This window comes from Echinops telfairi, unplaced genomic scaffold, assembly GCF_000313985.2.
Source record: "Echinops telfairi isolate 266 unplaced genomic scaffold, ASM31398v2 ScPeMD7_31;HRSCAF=116, whole genome shotgun sequence".
Lineage (NCBI taxonomy): Eukaryota > Metazoa > Chordata > Mammalia > Afrosoricida > Tenrecidae > Echinops > Echinops telfairi.
Genome location: NW_022103928.1, coordinates 58,704,114 through 58,726,775, shown reverse-complemented (window position 1 = coordinate 58,726,775; position 22,662 = coordinate 58,704,114). Strand labels below are relative to the sequence as shown.

General features: G+C 45.9%; 1 protein-coding gene across 3 annotated transcripts in view; it reads right to left on the bottom strand.

Annotated features, from left to right (window-relative positions):
* MPP7 (MAGUK p55 scaffold protein 7) overlaps window positions 1-22,662 on the bottom strand; it is a 151,186-nt gene that overhangs the window by 121,740 nt on the left and 6,784 nt on the right. For all 3 annotated transcript variants that reach the window (XM_045289877.1, XM_045289878.1, XM_004702270.4), the window contains exon 2: window positions 7,544-7,662. In XM_045289877.1, coding sequence (XP_045145812.1) covers window positions 7,544-7,662 — 119 coding nt within the window. The remainder of the gene's footprint in view (window positions 1-7,543; window positions 7,663-22,662) is intronic.

Genomic DNA, 22,662 nt, shown 5'->3' with positions numbered 1-22,662 from the left:
GGGGGGAAGAATCTTGCCCATGCCCTCAGTGAAACAGAACCAACGATTAACAGAACGAAAGCTAGTAACTTAGACAGCCCTACTGTTCAGCTACAAAACGCTGACTGTAAAAATAAAGTTGAACAAATCTCCTGCCCCGTGGATGCCAAAGATATTGCACCCAGTGGCAGAGCAAAGCTTTCCATGGAAATTTTAAACAAGGATCAAGCATTTCTTAGAAGAATTGTAACAAGAGATGAAATATGCTCTACCTGTGCACTTCCTGTGCTGCAAATACAAAATCTGGAAATATAGTGGTGCATAAAAGGGACGTTATACAAACTCCTTGCCCATAAAATAATTTTCTACACACCTTCGGTGCATGAGTTGCTAGGCCTAGAGCAGGTGTCTACAAACTGCGGCCCATGGACCACATGCAGCTCGCCGAGGACATTTATCCGGCCCGCCGGCTGTTTTTTCACTTCAAAATAAGATATGTGCAGTGTGCACAGGAATTTGTTCGTGGTTTTTTTTTTAAACTATAGTCCGGCCCTCCAATGGGTCTGAGGGACAGTGAGCTGGCCCCCTGTTTAAAAAGTTTGAGGACCCCTGGCCTAGGGTCTCAGGACCATAGATCGACTACTAGAGCATGGTCCACAATGAACTACAGCCTACACTACTGAGTAGCAACTAAGTCTTCCAAGCTAATGAGCAGTTATCTTAAGTGCAACTACTGGACCTTCACTGTCCAGAGAAAAGAACAATGAAGTGAATCAAAGATGCATGAAAACAATTACCGTATATACTCGAGTATAGGCTGACCCGAAAATTTCAAACCAAAATTTTTATTTTGAAATTTTATTTTATTTCAAAATTTTATTTTTGAAAATTTCAGGTCGGCTTCTACTCGAGTATATACAGCAATCCAAAATCCTGCTGGCCTGTGTACCTGAGCCTCCCTGGGCCCTAGATCAGAAGAAGGTGGTGCCCAGTGGCCCCTGCTGTCAGCTCTGAAAGGGACCACAAGAGAAGGTTTGAGGATAGAATGGGGGGGAGAGGGAGGGGGCGTTAGTGTAGAATATGATAAATCCTAAAAAAGACCAGGCTTACTGATCTGGTCGAGACAGGGAAAACCCCTTAGTCACCCTGCAGGCCTAGAACTGAACTCCCCTCCTCAACAGCTTGTCAGCCAAAAGACAGACAAGCCCGGAAGGTGAACAGTAACACCTTAAGGGAGGTGAGCGTGCCACCATCAACCACATGACACGGACACAGCAGCGGGGGCAAGCTCAGAAGGCAGGGAGGGACAGGAAACAACACTCAGAGGAACTGGGGCAAAGTGGGCAGAGTGCGGTTACATCTGACTGTCGGGTGGCAATCAGTGTCCTGCAAATCCACCACATTACATGGGGAGCATCTTATGGCATGTGGAAAATAACATCAAAATATAAAGCAATTTTCCATGAATTTTTACAAAGGCCCCTCGTATACAAAAACACAGCAGAACCAAGTGAGGGCTGTTCAGGTATGCAAGAACTGGTTGACATTCATCTATGTGATCCAGCACACCATCAGGCTGAAGTTGAAAAATCATGGGATTCTACCAAGGAAACTCACTACCAGGACGTTGATGCCGACTCCTAGCGACCTTATAGGTCAGGGTAGAACTATTCTTGGGAGTTTCCGAGACTGTAACTCTTTAAAGGAGTAGACAGGTCTGTCGTTCTCCTTCGGAGTGACTGGTGGTTTCAAACTGTTAACCTTGGGATCACAGCCCAACATGTAACCACTACAGCGAAACCTCCTAAACTCTACCACCAGATGCAGAAAAGGCACTTGACGAAATCCAACACTATTCACAACATTCTCTGCAAATTGAGAGTAGGCAGAACCTGATACACGACACCTAAAAAACCATATGATGTTGGTCCCAGAGTCCTCTGACAAGAGTATGCCCTCTCGCCATTCGAAGCCACGCTGTACTGGAAGTCTTTTACCTCCTGTGAGATCAGAACTCGACTCTTGGCCAGAAAGAAATGTTTAAAAAGCAAACAAACAAGCAGCAAACTGTCTCTTCACTGATGACCTGGTGACAGTCACGGTTCTTTCATGACGGAAATCACAGAAATATAAAAACGAATTCAATGACACACGACATCGTTTTTCCTAAAAAATATCAACCTGTGGGTTTTTTGTTTGTTTTTAACCTTCAGAATCACTAGTGTACAAAATGAAGATTTTTATGCTTTTTTTTAACCAAACTTTACACTGCTCCCCACACTCTAGTTCAGAGAAATCTACCTGGCTCCATCCTCAAAGTAGGGTGTTCACTCCTGCCTCTGGGCATTTGTGTAAGTCCTTCCATTTACTAGGACTATTCCTCCCTCGTTCCCCATAAACTCTTGCCTAATCGACTGCTATTCAGAATTCAGGGTTTAGCTTAGAATAGCATGTCCTCTGCCAGCCACCTACGGAGACCAGCATCGCCCCAAGCACCTTGTGTTCGCATAAAAAGCTACCGATATGACCTGCCATCACTCACTGCCAGCAAGTCAAGTCCAACGCACAGCGACCCTATAGGGCAGGGTAGAGTTGCACCTGGGAGTTTCCAAGACGCTAACTCTTTACAGGAGTAGAACGCCTCGTCTTTCCCCCTTGCCCTCCCATCACAGGATATTGCCATTGCCCCTCACCTCATCTTAGCTTCTCCAATCAGACTGGAGGCACCACACAACAAGGAAGGGGCTTGGGCTGTGCCACTCCTGTGAGTCCCACTGATCCACACACGTGGTGAGTACTGGACAGTCAGGGTTGAATCAGTAAACCAAGCAGTACCGTATATACTCAAGTACAAGCCGACCTGAATATCAGCCGAGGCACCTAATTTTACCACAAAAAACGGCATTAAAAATGTGCTGGAAAACAGCTTATACTCGAGTATATATGGTAATAAAAAAGCCAAAGCTATGTAAATGAACGTTTACATAGGCTTCAAGGCTGAAATCACAGAGGTACCAACCACACTTCTCCAGTGATACTGGAGCATTCCTCTTGGAAATATCAATTTGTGACTTGTCAGAATCCTGCAGAATCACATAATGGATAAAACGGAATTGGATACTTCCTTTCCCCTTGAGACAAAATGAACTAACATCTGAGGTTCTTATCCTAGAGATCCACCAGAATCGGCACACGTAAGCCTCATGAAGAAACAGAACTAGGGACTTATTTGAAAAAATATAAAATTTAAGCAAGTCTTTATGCCACATCTTGTTCTAACATGAAGTTAAGCTAGGTAACAAAAATTGCCTACGCTACTTAACAGAACCAGATTTAAAGTAGAGCGAACTCAAAGGGGGCAGAGAAAAGAGGGAGAAAAATAAATCTGGAAGTGAGGTAGGACACAAAATCTATGCTTCGTGATCATGTACGTCTGCAAGAGGTGGGTCAAAAATGCACCTCTCAGCTGACTCGTGGTCTGTCAGTCAGTCACTGGGAGAACTCGAGTGGTCCATGACGAGACACGTGGTTGCAGTTCAAACCCACCCACAAGTGCCTCAGAAGAAAGGCATGTCTTGTCTTTCCAACTTTTGAATTACTTCATTCACATCAAGCCTTGAAAACCACACAGGGATCAGTTTTATTCCGCTCCGCGGGGTTCCCTCACACGATCATCACCACAGTCACTAAACCTTGTGGCTTCTGATAGCCTCGTCTCCCCCCCTCCTTCTCATATAACTTTTCCATCCCTGACACAAATTTCTCAGGTCGTCCATCAATGCCGTGTTCCTTCTGATACTTCTAGCTCTCACGCTTACACGTTGCATTATTCTTTCCAAACTCTTTCCCTTGGAGGAAAAAACAAACAAACACCTTCAGCTCACACTCTGTACGGAGCCCCAGTCGCACAGCGGTTGAATCACTCACTGCTTTACAGTCGGGTCCTGTGGTTCACGTACCACTCACCCTGCAAGAGAGATCTGCCCTTAAAGGAAGTCTCAGTCCTGTACGGCAACACAGAAAGCCGAATCAACTTGATGGCTGTGGGTTTAATACCCTATTGAGGGAGTTAGTTTATTGTGCCAACCTGGCCGATAAACACATGTGGGATTAATTGAAGGGCGGAGAGATAAATGACTCGGCAAACCTCGCCTTTCGTCTCTTGCTCTTTGATCATCAAACCAGTGTGCGGCTGGCTTGCTTACTCTGTGCCTCAATTTGCAAGCTACACTACCTGTGGGACACCTAACCCGTGGACTGTGTCACTGTAATTTGAGGTTCCTTCAAGACCTGCTTTGCCACACAATTGGAATTTACATCTCTTGAGCTGGGGACTGTCAGGCCCTGTCATCTGGCTGACTGTTGGTGACCTGCCTTGCTGTTTGTTGCCTGTGCCCAGATAGCCTGAATTGCTCTACAGAGCCCTCAAGACTTGAAGGACTGCCAGTGTCTCACAACTGTCTCACGGGAGTGAGTTGCACTGAGCCATTTGTACTGCTTTAGAATTTAACTGTTTATTTCTTGTGTTATGTATCTATCCATCTATATATATACATATATATATAATTATTAGCAATCTGGTTTTGTCTCTCTAGAGAACCCTGTCTAACACACCTATAGAACCAAAAACCAGTCGCCATCCAGTTCATTCTAACCCACAGTGACCCCACATGTTTCGGGGCAGAACTTGCCTTCTGAAGGATTGCCAGGTCTTTGTCCGAGGCGCCATGGGGCAGATGTGGACCACCAAGCTCTGGGTGAGTCCCAGAGCCCCTGGCCATTTGCAGCACCCAGGCACTCCTTACAGTGTACAGGTTTGCCAACTGTTTCCCAGTGACAAAATGATAAGCCAGTCTCTCTGCCAAACTGGAACTCCATATCCTAGGGTGGCATGCTGTAACTGTCACATATGGGGGTGGTGGAGGGGTGAGGGGGGACCGTAGGGGGGAATCAAATCTGCCTTCTCCTTAGAGTCTTTTACTTCAGACCACAAATAAGCAAATGAAAACCATGCCCAGTGAATGCCAGGGAGTAGGTTCTAGCTTATAGCGAACCCACAGCAGAGTGGAATCGCCTAGGCTGTTTCCGAGGCTGTCAATCTGCGCAGAAGCACCGCCTCCCAGAGGACAGCTGCTGGCTTCACACCTTGGGCATCTATCTGGGTTAGCAGCTGAGCCCTCACAACTCCTATGCCACCAAGGCTCCATACGGGACGGGGCATTCTTCCTATGTACTGAACATTGTGTGGTGACTAAACTGCCACTTCTTGTTCCTTTTTTTAAATAAAAAATAAGATGGCAACGATGAAAACTCCATGCTAGCTAAAAGCAAGTCTTCCGCACTCCCAGTTCTAAATCGTATGCCAGCAGCTTCCGCTTCAGCGAGAAAAAAAAAGAGCATAAAACCAAGACACATTTTGATTCACGTTGTAACAAACCTTTCAAACAAATTCCTTTTTGCTCTACTAAGAGTTCTGTGCAACCGCTGCAGGCTTTTATCGCTGCAGGCTTTTATCGTGCGTCCTTAACTAGGGGCGCCCGGACCACCGCGAAGCGGCACGTTCCAGGTGCTGGAAGCTAGGGCTCCACGAGCTGGCCCTGCGGAGTCCCCTTGAGCTTGATGGACGGCAAAACGAAGAGGGGGGGCCAAAGGACCACTAGAGGTCTCCGTGGGATACACGTCCCAAGTTGGGAGAAGGGTCAAGAAACTGGGAATGTACCGGAGTCACAAAATAAAACTCGTTTGAAAATGCGTCTTAGTGTCATTACAGAAAACATCTGCCAACAGTCATGTGCTATTGTGTTATTTAAATATGGCCCACGGCAGTCCGTTTCCTTGACCGGTTTTATGAGATCAGATACGTGCCCCCTCTAGCATGCTTCCTAACCACTGAATGGTGACATAGCCTTTGAGGAAGGAGGCGCTGATGCTTAAACTCATAAGCTAGTATAGCAAAGAATGTTTTTTTTACATACTCGGTGTTTTGGGACTTTTTAATTACTGTAGTAGAAATAACAGCCATCTTTGTAGTTACTTTTTTTTCTCCTTTGAATGCTATGGTAATTAGTTTTCTCTTCAACGTTGGATAAGCTTCTCACAGTTGCCTGACTCTCTAACTGTCCAAAAACTTGGAGCTTCACTGCTGTATCTGAAAGTCACATAGCAAAATGAAGAGGCGTCATCATGCCTATGGCATCCGAGGTCCAAAATAGAGAATAACGTCAAAGTATCAGAACAAGCCAACATGCCTCCCTTGTTTGAGGGTATGTTTGCTTATCTTTCATAAGTCATTTACATATTATTTATATTCTGAATATTGATTTCTTCTGCCCAATGACCAACTCCATCTAAATAAATCACAGCTGTTAAGCCTGCATAGATTTAACACTGGATTTTTTTATTTGATTCTCTCACAGGCACAAACCTGACCAGTTACACTCTAACTTTCTAACAAACCCCTTGGCAGCTACACTGTTATTAAAAGACACAATGGTCAACCAAACAAGCAAAGCACCTGGCTTTCAAGTGGGCTGTCAGGGAAATGCCACAGACGTCTACATCCCCCACATTCACTTCTTGAGCGCAGCCACTACTTGACACACACATTTCAGCAAACTGGGCAACAGGGGAAAAACCAAACGAACAGCAGTAAGAATCTCCCGTTCCGTGCCACAGCTGCAACTGAGGAGTGCCGTATTTCCAAGTCCTACCCATCAGTTAAAAGCTTCTTATCATGCCAGCCGGCCCCAGCCGATTCAGCACTGCCGCTCAGGGCATTGTGCACGCACCGGCTGCTGCTGCCTGGTCCGGGCCCAGATCAGACCTCCGAATTCCCCTCGGCCTGAGTGAAATGAAATAAAACGCAGTTGCTAGGTCCACAAGCCAGAGTGGCATATTTTCCAGTGGGTTTCTGTTCTCGTTTTACTATTTTAAGAGAGCTGGTCACTCCCGGCGTCGCTCTCCGGCCAGATCTGATGTCGGTGGCTGATGATTCTCATGGCACGATCCTGCCCCGAAACACCGGCCAAAAGCTGTTTTCCTTCCTCTAGCGCGGGTGTGTTTATACACCAAAAATCGTCTCGGTGGAGCCAGGCCAGAGAAAGAAAACAAGCTTACTAGGATTTCAGTTGACTCTGTTAAAGGAAATTATTTTAAATTAATGCGGCTACTGAACTGCTGCCATCCTTGACCTCAGAAAAGAGAGGCCTCCTGAATTTTTGCTTTGAATATTTATTTGTGCAAGTTAAATTCCGGCTCGTGAAGGCCGACCATGGAGAAGCCTAGGCCCTCCTGCTCGGTTCCGGATCCTTTCTCTAAACAAGGGAGAGCACATGTCCACGGCATTAGTATGCGCGTGCAGGGCGCCCGCCATTAAGTGAAATCATCTATGTGTTTTTGGTGGGATCTTTTAACAACTTCCACACACCCACCAGCGAGCCGTGTGGAAACAAGGAAGTTTTTGTTTGCGGAGAGCAACAATTTGATCTCTGGTTCACTAGACGGTGCTCAGAGCATTTTTCCGTGTGCTTTTGCGCGAAGAGGATCTGACATGGGCGCGAGTTACCTTGACCAGTGAATGCAGGCTTTTTTCGCCGAACATATCCCAGAGAAAGGTCAGGTCTTCCTGGCTGTCCACGTGGGGCTGCAGCTGCGCTGGCAGGGCAGCCAGCAGCTCGAACAGACCTATAAAATGAAAATAAAACACAAAGCGTAATCTTAGGGCCATCTCGTTAATTTCCAGTGAGGAGGTGTTTGTCAGTGACGGCTTGGAACCTGTACGTGTCTCTTTTTTTCCCTTAAAAAAACAGGTTTGTATTCTAGGCCATCCGGGAAAGCTTTTGCCTTCTCCAAAGCAGCCAACAAACCTTTAATTTTTTTTTTTTTTTAACATTCCAAAGGCATGTGAATTAGCAGACTAGTTTTTACCTTGTCACAGTTGTCAACAGCCCACGGCCATCCAAGTTTACATAACCTGAGACAGAAATGTGTGTACACGTTTTCAAAGAAGAAAAAGCATACATTCCTTTTCTTAGTAGTTACTGCATTTGCTTCCACATTCACCAGAGTGAGATGAGTCATGCGTAGGGGGTGGGGATGTCCTTAGAAAAGCAGACAGTTGATAAAAGTGGCCCAGGAGGAAAGGTTTTGTGGTTTTTAAAGGGCGACGGAATACGGTGAATCAAAATTGTTGACAGTATGTGGTACCCAAAAACCCCGAGGCAAAGAAAGACCTAGCCATGGTGTTCTAGTCAACCATTTAAAAACTTTTGTTTCTGTATGTCTGTTTGTTGAAAGTTGGTTGCCTTTGCCTCTGGTTCACAAGCATGTAAAATGTATCTGGTCCCCAGCAAGGGAGTTGAAGTGACAGATGCAGCCGCCAGGCTCCTCGCTGGAGAGGGACAGACAGTAGCGCAGTGTTCAGGCTGCACAAACTATCCATCTCCTGCAGAGGCCGTCACACTCAGCCCAAGAAATGTTGCAACGGTGCTCGCTGGAGACTCTTGGGGGAGGGAGCCTGGCAAAAGTCGATATCAGCTCACAGCATATGTTTTATTTTCCGGTGGGATTACAGGAGGCAAAAAGGACTAAATTCCTTTTTATTTCTCTTGCTGTCTACCAAGACCCCCTGGGACCAAGGGCACACTGCTGTTATTTTTAGTCTGAATCAGTGCTGCTGTTCAGGCACAGGGACAGCTGTACAAGGTCTTTAGCACAGAACCGTAGGTAAATGACAGACTGCTGATTAGTCTATCGATCATCACCCCAAAGCATGCTCACTCACTGCCACCGAGCCGATTCTGACTCAGAGTGACCCAGTAAGACAGAACTGGCCCTGTCGGTTTCGGAGACTAATGCCTGATGGGAGTAGAAAGCCTCGTTTTTCTTCTAGAGTGTGGCTGGTGGTTTCAAACTGCTGACCTTGCTATTAGCAGCCCAACATGTAACCACTACACCACCAGGGCTCTAAAGAGTCTACTAATGAGTGATAACACAACTGAATGCCTTAACTGACAACATCAAACGTTTGATTTGTCACTTGGAAGAAGTGGTGCCCATCAAACATCCTGGGACTGTATTAAGTTTTGAACAAAGAAACCACTGTATACACTCCAGTAGAAGCAGAATTTTTCAGCACATTTTTTATGCCGTTTTTGTGGTAAAATTAGGTGCCTCGGGTGTTGAAGGGATCAGGTAGCAGACACCAAAGAACAAAAACCATCATTGTGTGACCACCTTCCCCACATAAAGGCTGAAGACAAATGTGTGCATAAGTAAGTGTGGTGAAGAAGGCTGATGGTGCCTGGCTATCAAGAGCTATAACATCTGGGGTCTTAAAGGCTTGAAAGTAAACAAGTGGCCATCTAGCCCAGAAGCAACAAAGCCCACATGGAAGCAGCACACCAACATGTGTGATCACGAAGGGCCGAGGGGACCAGGTTTCAAGCACCAAAGGTGGGGGTGGGGTGGAGTAGGGGGAATCATATCATCGTGAATGAGGGGGACACGTGATGGGGACCCAATGCCCATCTGTAAACAACTGGACATCCCTTGCAGAGGGGTAGTGGGGAGGAAATGAACCACTCAGGGTTCAGTATAGCAACAATGAAACTCACAACTTTCCTCTAGTTCTTAAATGCTTCCTTCCCCACAACTACCATGATCCCAATTCTACCTTGCAAACCTGTACACCAGAGGATACACAGTGGTACAGATGGGAACTGGAAACACAGGGAATCCAGGACAGATGAACCCCTCAGGACCAGGGGTGGGAGTGGCAATACCGGGAGGGAAGGGGGCATAGAGAGGGGGAACTGATCACAAGGATCTACATATAACCTCCTCCCTAGGGGATGGGCAACAGAAAAGTGGGTGAAGGGAGACGTCGGGCAGTGTAAGATAAAATAATAATTTATAAACTATCAAGGGTTCATGAGGGAGGGGGAAGTAGGGAGGGAGGGGAAGGGGAAAAAGAAAAATGAGTTGATTCCAGGAACCCAAGCGGAAAGCGAGTTTTGAGAATGATGAGGGTAACGAATGTTTAAGTGTGCTTTACACAATTGATGTATGTATGGACTGTGGTAAGAGTTGTATGAACCCCAATAAAATGATTTTTTTAAAAGTAGGTGCCTCGGCTGATATTCAGGTCGGCTTATGCTCGAGTATATATGGTAACTGTATTTCTTTCCAGTTCTCTTAATGATATTCTTAAGGTTCTTAGTGATTGTACATGTATTCCCTTAAAAATCTGGCCCTGTACCTAAACCAGTTCTTATTGACAATTTAGTTTTTTTAAAAAAGCCTTTTACGGCATCTCACCTATATAATAACACCGGTCTCAATTTTGCATACCAGGGGACTTCAAAAAGTCTGTGGAGAAATGCAATGAAGAGAAAATGGCACCTTTCCACGAATTTTTTGAAGCCACCCTCACAGATGTTGTTGGGGTGACCAGCAGCCCATGCACAACAGACGAAAGCACTGGCTGGCCCTGTGCCATCCACACAATCGCTGCTGCATTTGAGCCCATTGTTACTGCCGTGGCGTCGATACTAGTAGAGGGTGTAGTACCCATGACCTTGGCCATTGTTGACCCAAGACCCTGGGTACTACGCCCTCCACGAGGAACCATTCACAGCTCTCTGTGAAGAACACACATTATGTCACAGGAAATCACTCAGGGGAGAAACTCCCTGTTCCTGCCTCTCCTTCAGGGTGACATCCAACTCATAACGTGTGTTTTACTAAGGAAACAGCTAAACATATGTAAAAAAGAGGGTGAAGTCGCATTATTTTGCTACTGCTTTCAAAAGTTGTCAAGATAGCTACCTATCCTTCGGTAACAGCGTAGTTTTTAATTACAAATACTAATCCAAGTGTCCAGTAAAGCCGGTGACACAGCCGGAATCCGTCGTAAGGCAGGAACCTGTCTGTGGGAGAACACTCAAACCTTCTCTAGTAACAGAGAGCAAATGGCCAGGCGCTGAGCTGCACCCTGTCAAGAAGAGCACTGGCAAGACCCGGAGAGACACGCAGACCTGTTATGCTCTGCTTCTCACCAGCTGCTCCGAGCTTCGTGTGGTTGTTGTTGGGGGTTTTAAAGGTCTTAGTGCATCAGAACAGGCTCCAGCACATACTAAGCACTCCATATCCCTGCTATGTAAGCTGGAGTTCAGGTCACGGCTGTTACTGTTACTGATTACTGTTATCATTCATGAATGTCATGCCAGAAAAGGCACCCTGGTGGTGCTGACGGGTAAGCACTCGACTGCTTAACCACAAGGTTGGGGTTTCAAACCCACCAGTCCCTCTGCGGGAAGAAAGATGAGGCTATTCTGCTCCCAGCAAGCTTTAGAGCCTTGGCAGCCCTCCCTAGGGTCTCTCAGAGTCAGAACCGACTGACCGGCTGGATGGAGCCGGGTGGGATTATTAAAAGAGCAAACGTTTAGATCAGACAAATTTAAATTCCAGCTCCAGGTCTACACCTTGAGGAAGTCACCTAACTGAGCCTGCTTCTCCTGGTGCTTAGGAAGAAATGGCAACTATGTGTGTGGTGAAATTGCACCGAACGATGCATGTGCACGCCACACACACACACACACACACACACACAGGTACGTGTGACACTGGCAAACTCTGAATGAGAACAATAGACTGTGTCGACGTCAGCTTCCTGGTTGTGCTCTTGTCCAGAAGCGACATTGTGGGAAACAAAGATTTCTCCCAAGTAGTCTCCCCCAAATATATGCCAAACCCAAGACGCTGCTTGCTACACATGGTAAATGACTGTACACTAGGAGGTCATTGAAAGTAGGTCAGAGGTTAATTATTCTCCATAAGGGTATCTAGAGCAACCAGACTGTATAGTCTGACTCCCCCTAAGTAGGGCCCACTCCATTCTGATAGTGTTCCCTTGAAGGAGTGCCCGAAGGCAAGCCGGGACCACCCAAGGATGACTAAGCTTAGGCTACTATATTGAGTCTAGGGTCCACCCATCTTGCCACTTATGTACCCCTATTCCCTCCCTTTACTATTGCGTGTACTCCCTAGGTCATCCTCCTCCTGTTGCTTGTATTGTCTATGTTACAACCCCTTCCTATGACGTAGGTTGTTACCTATAATCAGAGGGCTTGCATCCCCCCAAAGATATATAAGCTTTGGTTAGAAATAAAACCTCAGGAGAGCTCTCTCGTGCCCTCTCTGCCCGTGCTGTGCACAGACCTGGCTACTGAGATCATGGCCACCCAGGAGGTGAGCACGCTGCCATGAAATATGTCTGACTTCTTCATTTTACTCTCTCTCTCCCATCTCTCTATGACTTTACGATAATCTTTATATATCTTAACTGTACAATTGTGCCTACTGAACCCGTGATTAGTTGTGGGGGGCTGATTACCTCCACACTACATGACATGTTCCCACTGAAGCAAACAGAGGGGTAACGAGGGGGTCCCTGGGTAGTTCTCACCGCTACGCATGAATCTACAATTATCTTGAGACAAAGCTTTTTCAGGAACTGTGCTAAGCATCACTGCTGTAAGTACTCAGTCAAACCAGGGATGTGGCAGCACCAAGCCCCAGCCTGTGATAAAAACTAATGCCTTGCCTCCTCAATATTCCTTCCTCCAGAATGAGAAAGCACCGTGTCAATACAATGGTTCAAGGTCAAAACAACTGCTTGGCTGTGCATTCCGACTGGATACAATACCTTCCGTCCTCTGAAGTGAAAACCACCTAGGGCTTTACACATGGAAAGGGTTAACTTGATCCAGGTGCTGCGTAACCTACGGCGGCGTAAGCCACATTGGATTGAGTTATTTATGTATTTTATATATGAAGTCATTCACCGTTAGAAAAACTCATAAAGCTGAGTTTTCTGCTTTTGGTGTGGGGGATTGTTTTCTGTTTTTTGTTACAAGCTTTATGCAATCCTAATGCCCATGGCATCCCAGTTTGGCACTCTGGTGACAGCGGCAGTCACTCGTCTCCAGCTGTAACATCTGGTAACCACAGGCCAAAGGCAGAAGCAGCAAAACAGTGCCGGCCAGAAACGGGAGAGCTGGTGGGCCGCAGTTATGTGTCGTCTCAATGCCGGCCATGCTGACAGCCACTTCCACTCAAATTATACACGCACAGAGCCAAGAAACCATCTCTAACCATGCACCGACCTGGCTGTGTGTTCCACATCTGCTCTCCCATACCGCTGTGCTCACTTAGAGCTCTAGCAGCAGAGAGTGCCCTTGTTATCCAAAATATATGTGGTCCTTGAGATTCAGAAAGCATTTAACGAGAATGCACAGCCCTGCCTCTGAGGGAATATGCATTTGGCTGCCAAGCAAAAGGTTGGCAGTTTGAACCCACCACTCACTCGGTGAGAGAAAAGACTTGGGGATCTGCCCCATACCGATGACAGCGGAGGAAACTCAAGAGCAATTGCACTCTGTCTGTCCTGCATGTTGAGGTGATGCGTGTGAAGAGGCTCAAGAGGCGCTTCTCATACTGAGCGCAATCCTGACCGCTACCCATCTTCCTTCAATGCCCCATCACGCTGCACCTGAGCTTCTAACTCTGGACTTAAAAGACGGGCACGACTCAAACAGATCCAGGATCGATGTTGTCCTTACAAACAGTGTTCTCCCCATTCCATTGGCAAAATGAAAGCTTTGGGATTCCTGGCTGTGTTCCGAGACGGAAGGGAACAGCCAGCAGTTGCTCTTTCAAGAGGTGGACTTTGTTTTTAACGCAGATCTTGCTTTTCCGCCTTCTGAGTATTAGTTCCCGCAGACTTGTAACTGTGACTAACATTTATCAGAGGAATGTCAGGCCGTCTGTGGGCAGTTTAAGCCACCAAGTTACTTTGATTTTGAGTTTCCTCTTTGACTTGAAATGTATTATTTATTAGTCATATGAGAATAAAAAACCATCCTGGACTCTTCAACGTACAAGGACACTTCACTGAGAACACAGAGAAGCTTAAAAAAATGGACACCACCATACTCTGATTCAGCGAAAATGACATCAGTAACTTGTGCCAAAAAGTCGGCAAAGGGATTTACCATTCAGTAGAGACTTTACAAAAATGAATCTTTGTCAGAAGAACCATCTCTGAATCGTGAAGATGGGGAAGGAGAGAACTGGGATGCAATGGAGAGAGGTAAAAAAACAACTTGGGAAATATGTTTGCTTCCCAGGCAGATGAGAATAAAGCGAAAATGCATAGTGAAAAACACTAACAGATCACCAGAGCTGCTGAACGTGTCAAACAAACAAAAATCTTTCCCTCATCAAGACTGTAGGACAGACAGAACACCTGGATTACATCAAAAGCAACTCTAGGCTAAGGAAAAAATAACATCTCTAACTTGCCTGATTGCTTGTGTGAGGGTCGGAACCCTTGAGAGAAGTAAGCAGACAAAGTACGTGCAATGTGACGGATCACTGTTACATGACCTTTCTCACCAGGATTTTTTAACTCTCACCAAATGCCCAGGTGAGACTGTGTAAATGAGGTACTTAGGACCCACCAGGGGAATTCGAGAGCACGCGAATAATGCAAGCGAGGCACAAGACACGCCCATGGAGCGGAACCTTGCAAGTAAGGCGCCTCCCAATCCAAGGAGGTGATAAATCCGTTGTCTATCCTGCGAGAGCCATCTCGGAAGCGGTCAAGGGGGCACCTCACCACCACCAGGAGCGAAGGGCCAGGAGCAGAGTGCATCCTTTGGACCCAAAGTCCTTGCGCTGAGAACCTCCTACCCCAGTGGTTCTCAACCCTGCTCATGCCGCGACCCTTTCATACAGTTCCTCATGTGGTGGTGACCCCCAGCCATAAAATTATTTCCGTTGCTATTTCATAACTCATTTTGCTACTGTTATGAACTGGGTGAACCCTGTGGGTCACAACCCACAGGTTGAGAACCGCTGTCCTAGATGCAAGAGACAGAGCTGTAACATTAGAAGTCGTGTGAGCTATAACAGTAGAGGTAGTGTGGGGTGGCAAGAAACAACGGCAGCAGACATGGGGTAGCCGCAGAACCAGGAGACCAGCACAAGACGGCACAGTGGGCTTCCCTGCCCACAGAGCAAGAGAACAAGAGTGGCTTTGGGCAGGAGGCTTCCTGGCAGAAGACCCTGGAGACTGACCAGAGGCACTCAAGAGCTTTGTGACATTTGCCTGAAGCAGGGCAGCGGCCATCCTGAAAAGCCCAAGAGCTAAGAGAGAGGCAGGTGTGGGTACAACCAAAGATCTGTCCTAACCAAGGAACCGCATTCCAAATCATTCCTGATCTTGATCCTGTTATTACCCTAAATAAGGCCGGAGTCACAGTGATGAGTATGACGTTGATCGTTGCAAGAAATTATCCAATCAGCAGTGAAGAATAAGAGCGCCCAGGGAAGAAAGGGGGTGGGGGTCAGAATTGGTAAGAAGGTCGGTGATAGAAGGTATGTTTGACCTCTGTGTCCCAGATGTGACGTGGATCTTGATTCTTTTTCCCCTTGTGATGTATAGAGGTCAGGAACCCTCCCCACTACCCTAGGCCCTTTTTACACAATGTGACTATGGTTTTACTAAATCATAGTGAAGATGATTCATAGCTGCATATGCAGATTTGCAGCCTAGATGAAAATAATCATGTGTGATACAATTGAAAGAGCCCGGGTCATGAAGTGGCCAAGCACTAGCTGCTAACCACAAGGTCAACAATTTAAACCCACCCGCTGCTCCTCCCGAGAAAGAGGAGGCTGTCTACGCCTATAAAAGACTGAAAGTCTTGGAAACATGCAGGGGCACGGCCCAGTACGCGTCAGAACCTGGGAAGCACGGTGGGGGGGGGGGGCGCTACATTATGGAACCATGTGATTTAATACCAGAAAAATCCATCTTTGGACCAAAGGATCAGCATGACACAGACTAGCCACACAACTGGAAAGCCACGTGTGTGTGCACACCTGGAACCAAGTGGTGCACAGAAAGTTTGGGGGCTCCATCTGTTCCGTGTGTAGGCTAGTGGGTGATACAACATCAGCTGAGACAGATGAGACGGACCGATGGACTAATACCCAACTGAGGAGGAGAATGCTTCCATTTTCCCTTCGTAAGCCACTGGATTTGAAAAGCACACTGAGAATCCAACAATGAGCTCAAACGTCACAGGGGTGAGGATGGCACAGGACCGTTGCGGTTCCATTGGACACAGGGTCCACCATGAGTCAGAATTCATTCCACGGTGCCTAACAACAAGATTCCACAGAACAATCAGATGCCAGAAAGACATCAGGGAGCTTTCTAATGAAAGAAAATAGCTCACAGAGGAGGTGATGATCTTTCCGACTGCACTATCGTGACCTAATGTCGGTGGACACTTTCTCCAAACACCAGAACTACTGTATACACTCGAGTATAAGCCAACCCGAATATCAGCCCAGTGCTGAAAAACTTGGCTTATACATCAGTAAATATGGTAAACAAAATTAAAACCACCACCACGGTCCAGCAATCTTAAAGGAAAGTCTGTCTTTTAAAAAAATGTGTATTATAAAAGTGTATTAGACCAATACCAAGTGCCAATATATTTATTTTTAAATACCAAGCATAATGTAGGCCTAGTCAGAGTCTCAATTCCTGAGTAGTGAATGATTTCAGCTACGCTAACAAAAAATTTCACCTATTCCTTCCCTCCAGCCTCACAGGCAATTTAGGAATACACCCATGCCACAAAATCAGGACTTCGGCATGCGTATTGTAGAGATTCCAAAAATTCAAAGGGAAAGATAACAAAATACAATCAGAGGTCCACCTACATAAAGTATAGGCATCCTAGGTGGCACAGCGGGTGAAGCGCTGACCTATGGGCTGAAACATTGGCAGTTCAAAGCCACTCCTGACAGTGTGGGAAGACAGGGTGACCATCCACTTCCAAAAGGTCACGACTTTCAAAACGCCACCGAGCAGTTCTAGTCTGCACACATGCCATTGAACTAGAACTCAACAACACTAAATCACTTCTTCAAAGTTGATCAATAACTAGACACTGCTTTGGGTTTTTTAAAATCATTACATCAAGACAACCGTAACTTATTATTATGAAAACGAAGGAGATAAAGTTAACACTGCAATATGGTAGAAGTCCCCCAAACCGTAACATCTCTAAACCGTGAAGCACTCCAAAGTACAGAAGCATACAGACGTGAGGAGACTTTTCCAGTTCCAGGAAACTGCTTCTGTAAAAATAGACTATTCTATACAAAACAGTAGTTCCTGAGAGAAGAAATGGCTCAGGATTTGATGAAAGTGCTCCCGCAGTGAACATTCACTCTGCCTGCAGATTCCAGATGCTTGGCATTCCTGACATCGGAGTGGAAAACTTGACTGTGAGTCTAGGGAAATGTAATATCACCATTCTTGTCATATCCCTCATAGCTCCTGGATGAGAACAAGTCTGGGGAAGCTATAAACCTATGTTAAATGAGAAAAAAGATGTTCCTGTGGTCAATTACGTTAGATAGCCTGGCCAACAGGGGATGTTTACAAATCATATAGAAAGAGAAGTGAGAAAAAGAAAAACAAATGATGTGCTTTTTTTAACCTTTCGTTTGGGTTATTTGCATTTGGTATGGTATAGTCAGGCAAGGGACCAAAATGTTTTACTATAACCAAGGGCTAATAAACACTAAAGAACATCTATCTATGCCCAGAACAACACTATAAAATTTTATTATATTAATAAAATGGGATACACCAGGCTTTAAATTTTCCACTTTGTCAAAGGTAAAATAATCAGCACGGTTCGGTGCCATTCATAACAGGCCTCAATTTTTCTCATTTAAAATCTATTTTATTTCCCAAAGTACAAAATACCTCAGTAAAATCTACGATGGAGGCACGCTTGTCCTAACGCCATCCCTGAACTTCACATGCTGCATTAAGGAATTTCACAAGCTGAGCTTTAGGAACACGCCCAAAACCATTTTGATAACTGTGGCGTTACAATTTTGCTTACTAAGGGTGTGTGCAATCACCGGTAAGTCTATGAAGTTAGCCCTAGTCACTAGAGAGTCAGAACATATGCCAGTTTATAACGTTTCACATTTAGAAGTCATCTCTTAAGCTTGGAACAGGTTTCCACCGTTGAAACGAACCCTGCAAAATGAATCTGTAGGCCTCCACAGAGTCGTCTCTCCACCAAAGGAAATAGTTTCGTATTTTAGCTTTAGCAGTACACACACCCAAAGCTAAAGCCTTACCAAAATGAAAACTGCTTCTAGAACCCAAAAAGTATGGCCTGCTGCCATCTTTTACCAAAAAATGATTGCATGTAATCAGATACAGAACTTGCTAGCCTAGGGTCATTGGCTATAAAAGCTAAAGCATTTTATCTGCTTTATGCTACTTAGCACTGCTGTAGGAATGATTTTACTTTATTGCAGTATTTATAGTCTATTTAAAAGTTCAGCCTACTAACTCATGTGGTTAGAGCTAGATGAGCAGTTTACCAGAATTTCAACTTACAGTAAAGACAACACCCTAAAATCTTAAACTCCCCTTATCGCCAAGGCCAACACCGGGCAGAGTAAAGGGTCAATGACTTGACAGGTGCTGTCTGAGTCAGAAAGGGGATCATAGCAAAGAAAGACCGTAAGCAGAGGCACGCTATTGGTTGGACAGAATGATGCAGTGGAAACAGGCAGAGTTGCTCATGGGATGCTACAGTAGTCGAGAGGGATAAAGGATGAGTACTGTGCGCCTAATTTACCCCCTCTTCCTCCAGCTCAGAAGAAAAATGAGGCTGTCTGCTCCAGAAACCCTCGGGCGCAGTTCTACTCCGTCCTGCAGGGTTGCTCCGAGTCGACACCGTGGCAGTGGTTGTACACACACACACACTACAGACTACACTCTACACACACACTACAGACTACACTTCATACACTACACACTACACTACACACACGCTACACTCTACACACACACTAGAGACTATACTACATACACTGCACATTACTCTACACACACTACACACACACACACACATGCACACTGATGAAAGGATTTCAAACCATACCTAGCGCATGGTTGACCCCATTTAATCAGGGTCTGTAATCACGGCTATCCTACCCTCTTTCATTCATAAGAATTAAAGGCTGCAAGAAGCATGTAAGACAGTGATATCATACTCTTTTCAAGCATCCTCTGGCAATATCCTTCATGTTGGCTCCAATCTGTTACACGCCTAAGAAACCTCACGCTACCAAAGACTACGTATAAAAACTCAGGTTAGTTATTAGTTAGAAACCCTCTTACCACCCCCACCCCCGCCCCCAGGAGTCCACTGGACGGCAGTGAGCTTGCACATACATTTTAACAAAGAGTGGTCTCAGCTGTAACATGAATTTACTTTAAGCTAAAAAGAATAAATAGGTATGTCACAAATGAGTATACAAACAGCCAAGCTACATGTTCCCCACGTCTTTTGACTCTCAGTCTTCCCGAATCCAACCAAAATTGTGTTTGCAACAAAATCCACGGCCATCCCGGGTAATTCTGGAATGAAAAACAACTGTCTGGTGAACTCTGCCTAAACAGACCATCCAGAACCAGACCCAGTGTAAAGAATTCAGTATCAAATGGCATTGAAAATCCATTGAGAAGTGAGAAATTATCCAACTAGGAGTGACAAACCCTCTGGGTTATGATTTCAAACAAAAAGAATCTACTGCATCCTGACAGACTATCTCTAATCATCCAAACGGTTATAAAAATCCTGTCTAAGAGACATTTGATAGAAAAAGGTTCCTTTCCAAATACTTAAGGGGCAATTTTCCCAGAATCCCCCAGCTTGGAGAGGGCTAGTCAAGGGGACTTCCTGGAAGCACTCCACACACCCACGCCTGACAGTCGCCAGAGAGAACCACCCCAAACCGAGGGACTGAAGCCAGAAAACTCTGAAAAGCAGCCGGAAGGAGCGCGCAACGAAGCAGATGGCCAATAAACGGAGGACAGCATTGGGACGGTAGGCCCCCTGCACCCCTTCACGTCCCTGGCTCCATGGCAGCATAGTGCCCATGGGGACAGAGCACCCTTTGCTAGTAGGTTAGTATATGTTTCTGTCCAGACGGATCTGGGGCCGCCTGCAGTCCGGAGCAGCGCACTCCCCCCAGTTTTGTCTACCTCTGGCCTCAATGCAGGTTGTGGAGGGGAAGAGGCTGTCAAACATGAGACTGCAACAGTCCTTACCCACGTGGGAATGGTGTGATTGGAGCAGAGAATTAATGCATGAAAACTGAAGGAGCAGTGGAAACGAGAATGTCTTTCAGAGATGAGTGATTTGAAAAAGCACAGTGTACAGAGGAAACCACCAGGCCCATGTTCAGGACAAAGTGCACGCACAGAAAATACCTTTCACTCTGGGCTCATCCCAAAGCACCCTGCTCCAATCAAGCCTCAGTACTGAATGCAGACAGACCCCAGGGAGACAGCACTGCTTTGCCCAGTTGCCAAGACCGGGTTCAAGGTCTTATATGATTTGCACAAGACACTAGCCAGGCACAGGCTCGGGGAACTGAAGGCTCATGGTCCACATCGGTCCAGTAGGGGCTCTACTGACAAATACTTCGGGAAGATCACTAAGCAGATGAGATATCACAGCCTTCAACAACTGAAAAATTTTGCCAGCCCTCGAGGTGGGAGAGACTCCGAATCTCAGAGCTGACATTGAAAATATCGGAATGCCAGATTTCAACAACAACAGAAAATCATAGAGACTAGAAAGGGTGGTTCGGTCCAAAGAACAAAATGAACTGTTAGAACCCATGCAGATCACGGACAATATTTTTTTAAAATCATTTTATCAGGGTTTCATACAACTCTTATCACAATCCATACATACATCAATTGTGTAAAACACATTTGTACATTCATTGCCCTCATCATTCTCAAAACATTTCCTCTCCGCTTAAGCCCCAGGCATTAGGTCCTCATTTTCCCCCTCACTCCCTGCTCCCCCCTCCCTCATTAGCCCTTGATAATTTATAAATTATTATTTTGTCATATCTTGCCCTGTCCGACGTCTCCCTTCACCCACTTTTCGGTTGTCCATCCCCCAGGGTGGAGGTCACATGTAGTTTCTTGTAATCAGTTCCCTCTTTCCTACCCACTCTCCCTCTACCCTCCCTGTTTTGCCACTCACACCACTGGTCCTGTAGGGATCATCCGCGCTGGATTCCCTGGATTTCCAGTTCCTATCTGTACCAATGTACATCCTCTGGTCTAGCCAGACTTGCAAGGTAGAATTCGTGTCATGGTCGTGGGAGCAGGGAGGAAACATTTAAGAACTAGAGGAAAGTTGTATTTTTCATCGTTGCTACATAGCACCCTGACTGGCTCATCTCCTCGTCGAGACCCTTCTGCAAGGGTATCTCCAGTGGCCTACTAATGGGCTTTGGGTCTCCACTCCACACTCCCCCCATCATTCACTATGGTAAGATTTTTTGTTCTGATGATGCCTTATACCTGATCCCTTCGACACCTCGTGGTTGCATAGGCTGGTGTGCTTCTTCCATGTGGGCTTTGTTGCTTCTGAGCTTGATGGCCGCTTGATTACCTTCAAGCCTTTAAGACCCCAGACGCTATACTTTTTGATAGCCGGACACCATCAGCTTTCTTCGCCACATTTGCTTATGCACCCATTGGACAATACTTTAAACAATGGTATTAAACCTAAACAGAACATTCAAAGAACTAAAGGAAATTTAAAAAATGATCACAGTTTTCAATATGCTTTATTGTTGCTGTTTTTAAAAGAAAACAATTTAAAAGGGGGGAGAGGTGGAGGGAACCAGGTAGAATTACTAAAGGGGAATACAGTAACGAAAATGAGAGATTCTTAGGGCTTGCCTTGGCTTGCTCATCCCGGCTTTAAGGGAAACTAAAAGTGTGCAGCGTTAGAGAAAAACGATCCATTTCCTCACCGTTTAGGAGGCCAAGGGGAAGGCTCCCTCTCCACACGGTAGGAGAGGCCTCTGTTCCCGTTTCTGCGAGCACAGGGTTTGGTTCCCGGCCGGTCAGCATGGCATCGACCTTTCTTCTCTCTGTACTTTTCTTCTGAGTCTAATCTACCCTTTTCAAATCTCAAGATGCAGTTGGGTTTAGGATACGCTTTACGTTTCCATGGCTTCATTACCAGAACAGAGACAGTCCTTTTCCTAAATGGGATTATATCCTGGTTGCTAACCCGCCATGTCAGCAGTTCAAACCCCCAGCCGACCCAAAGGAGAAAGAGGAGGCTGTCTCTGTAAAATTTAGTCTTGGGAACCCACAGGGGCAGTTCTACTCGGTGCTTTAGGGTCTCTCTGAGTCAAAGCGGACTCCACTGCAGTAAGTCTGAGAGGCTAGGTCCAACTCCTATTTGTGGGGATCAGAGTGCCCCCAGCAACCACGTTCAGGAGCCGCGTTCAGGACAGAAGAACCTGTGAAACTAAAGGCACGACCACTGAAATTATCAAATTACCAAATTCAAAATCATTTTTCCAGAGAGCTCAGTATGATAAAGCCAAGGACAGTTAGGGAGGGAGGGATAAAAGAGGAGCTGATACCAAGGGCTCAATAGAATATAAATGTCTATGTTGCTGTTTTGTTGTACAGTGTTGCTTGGTTTTGCTCTGTCTTGTTTTTGTGCATGTTGTTGTCTC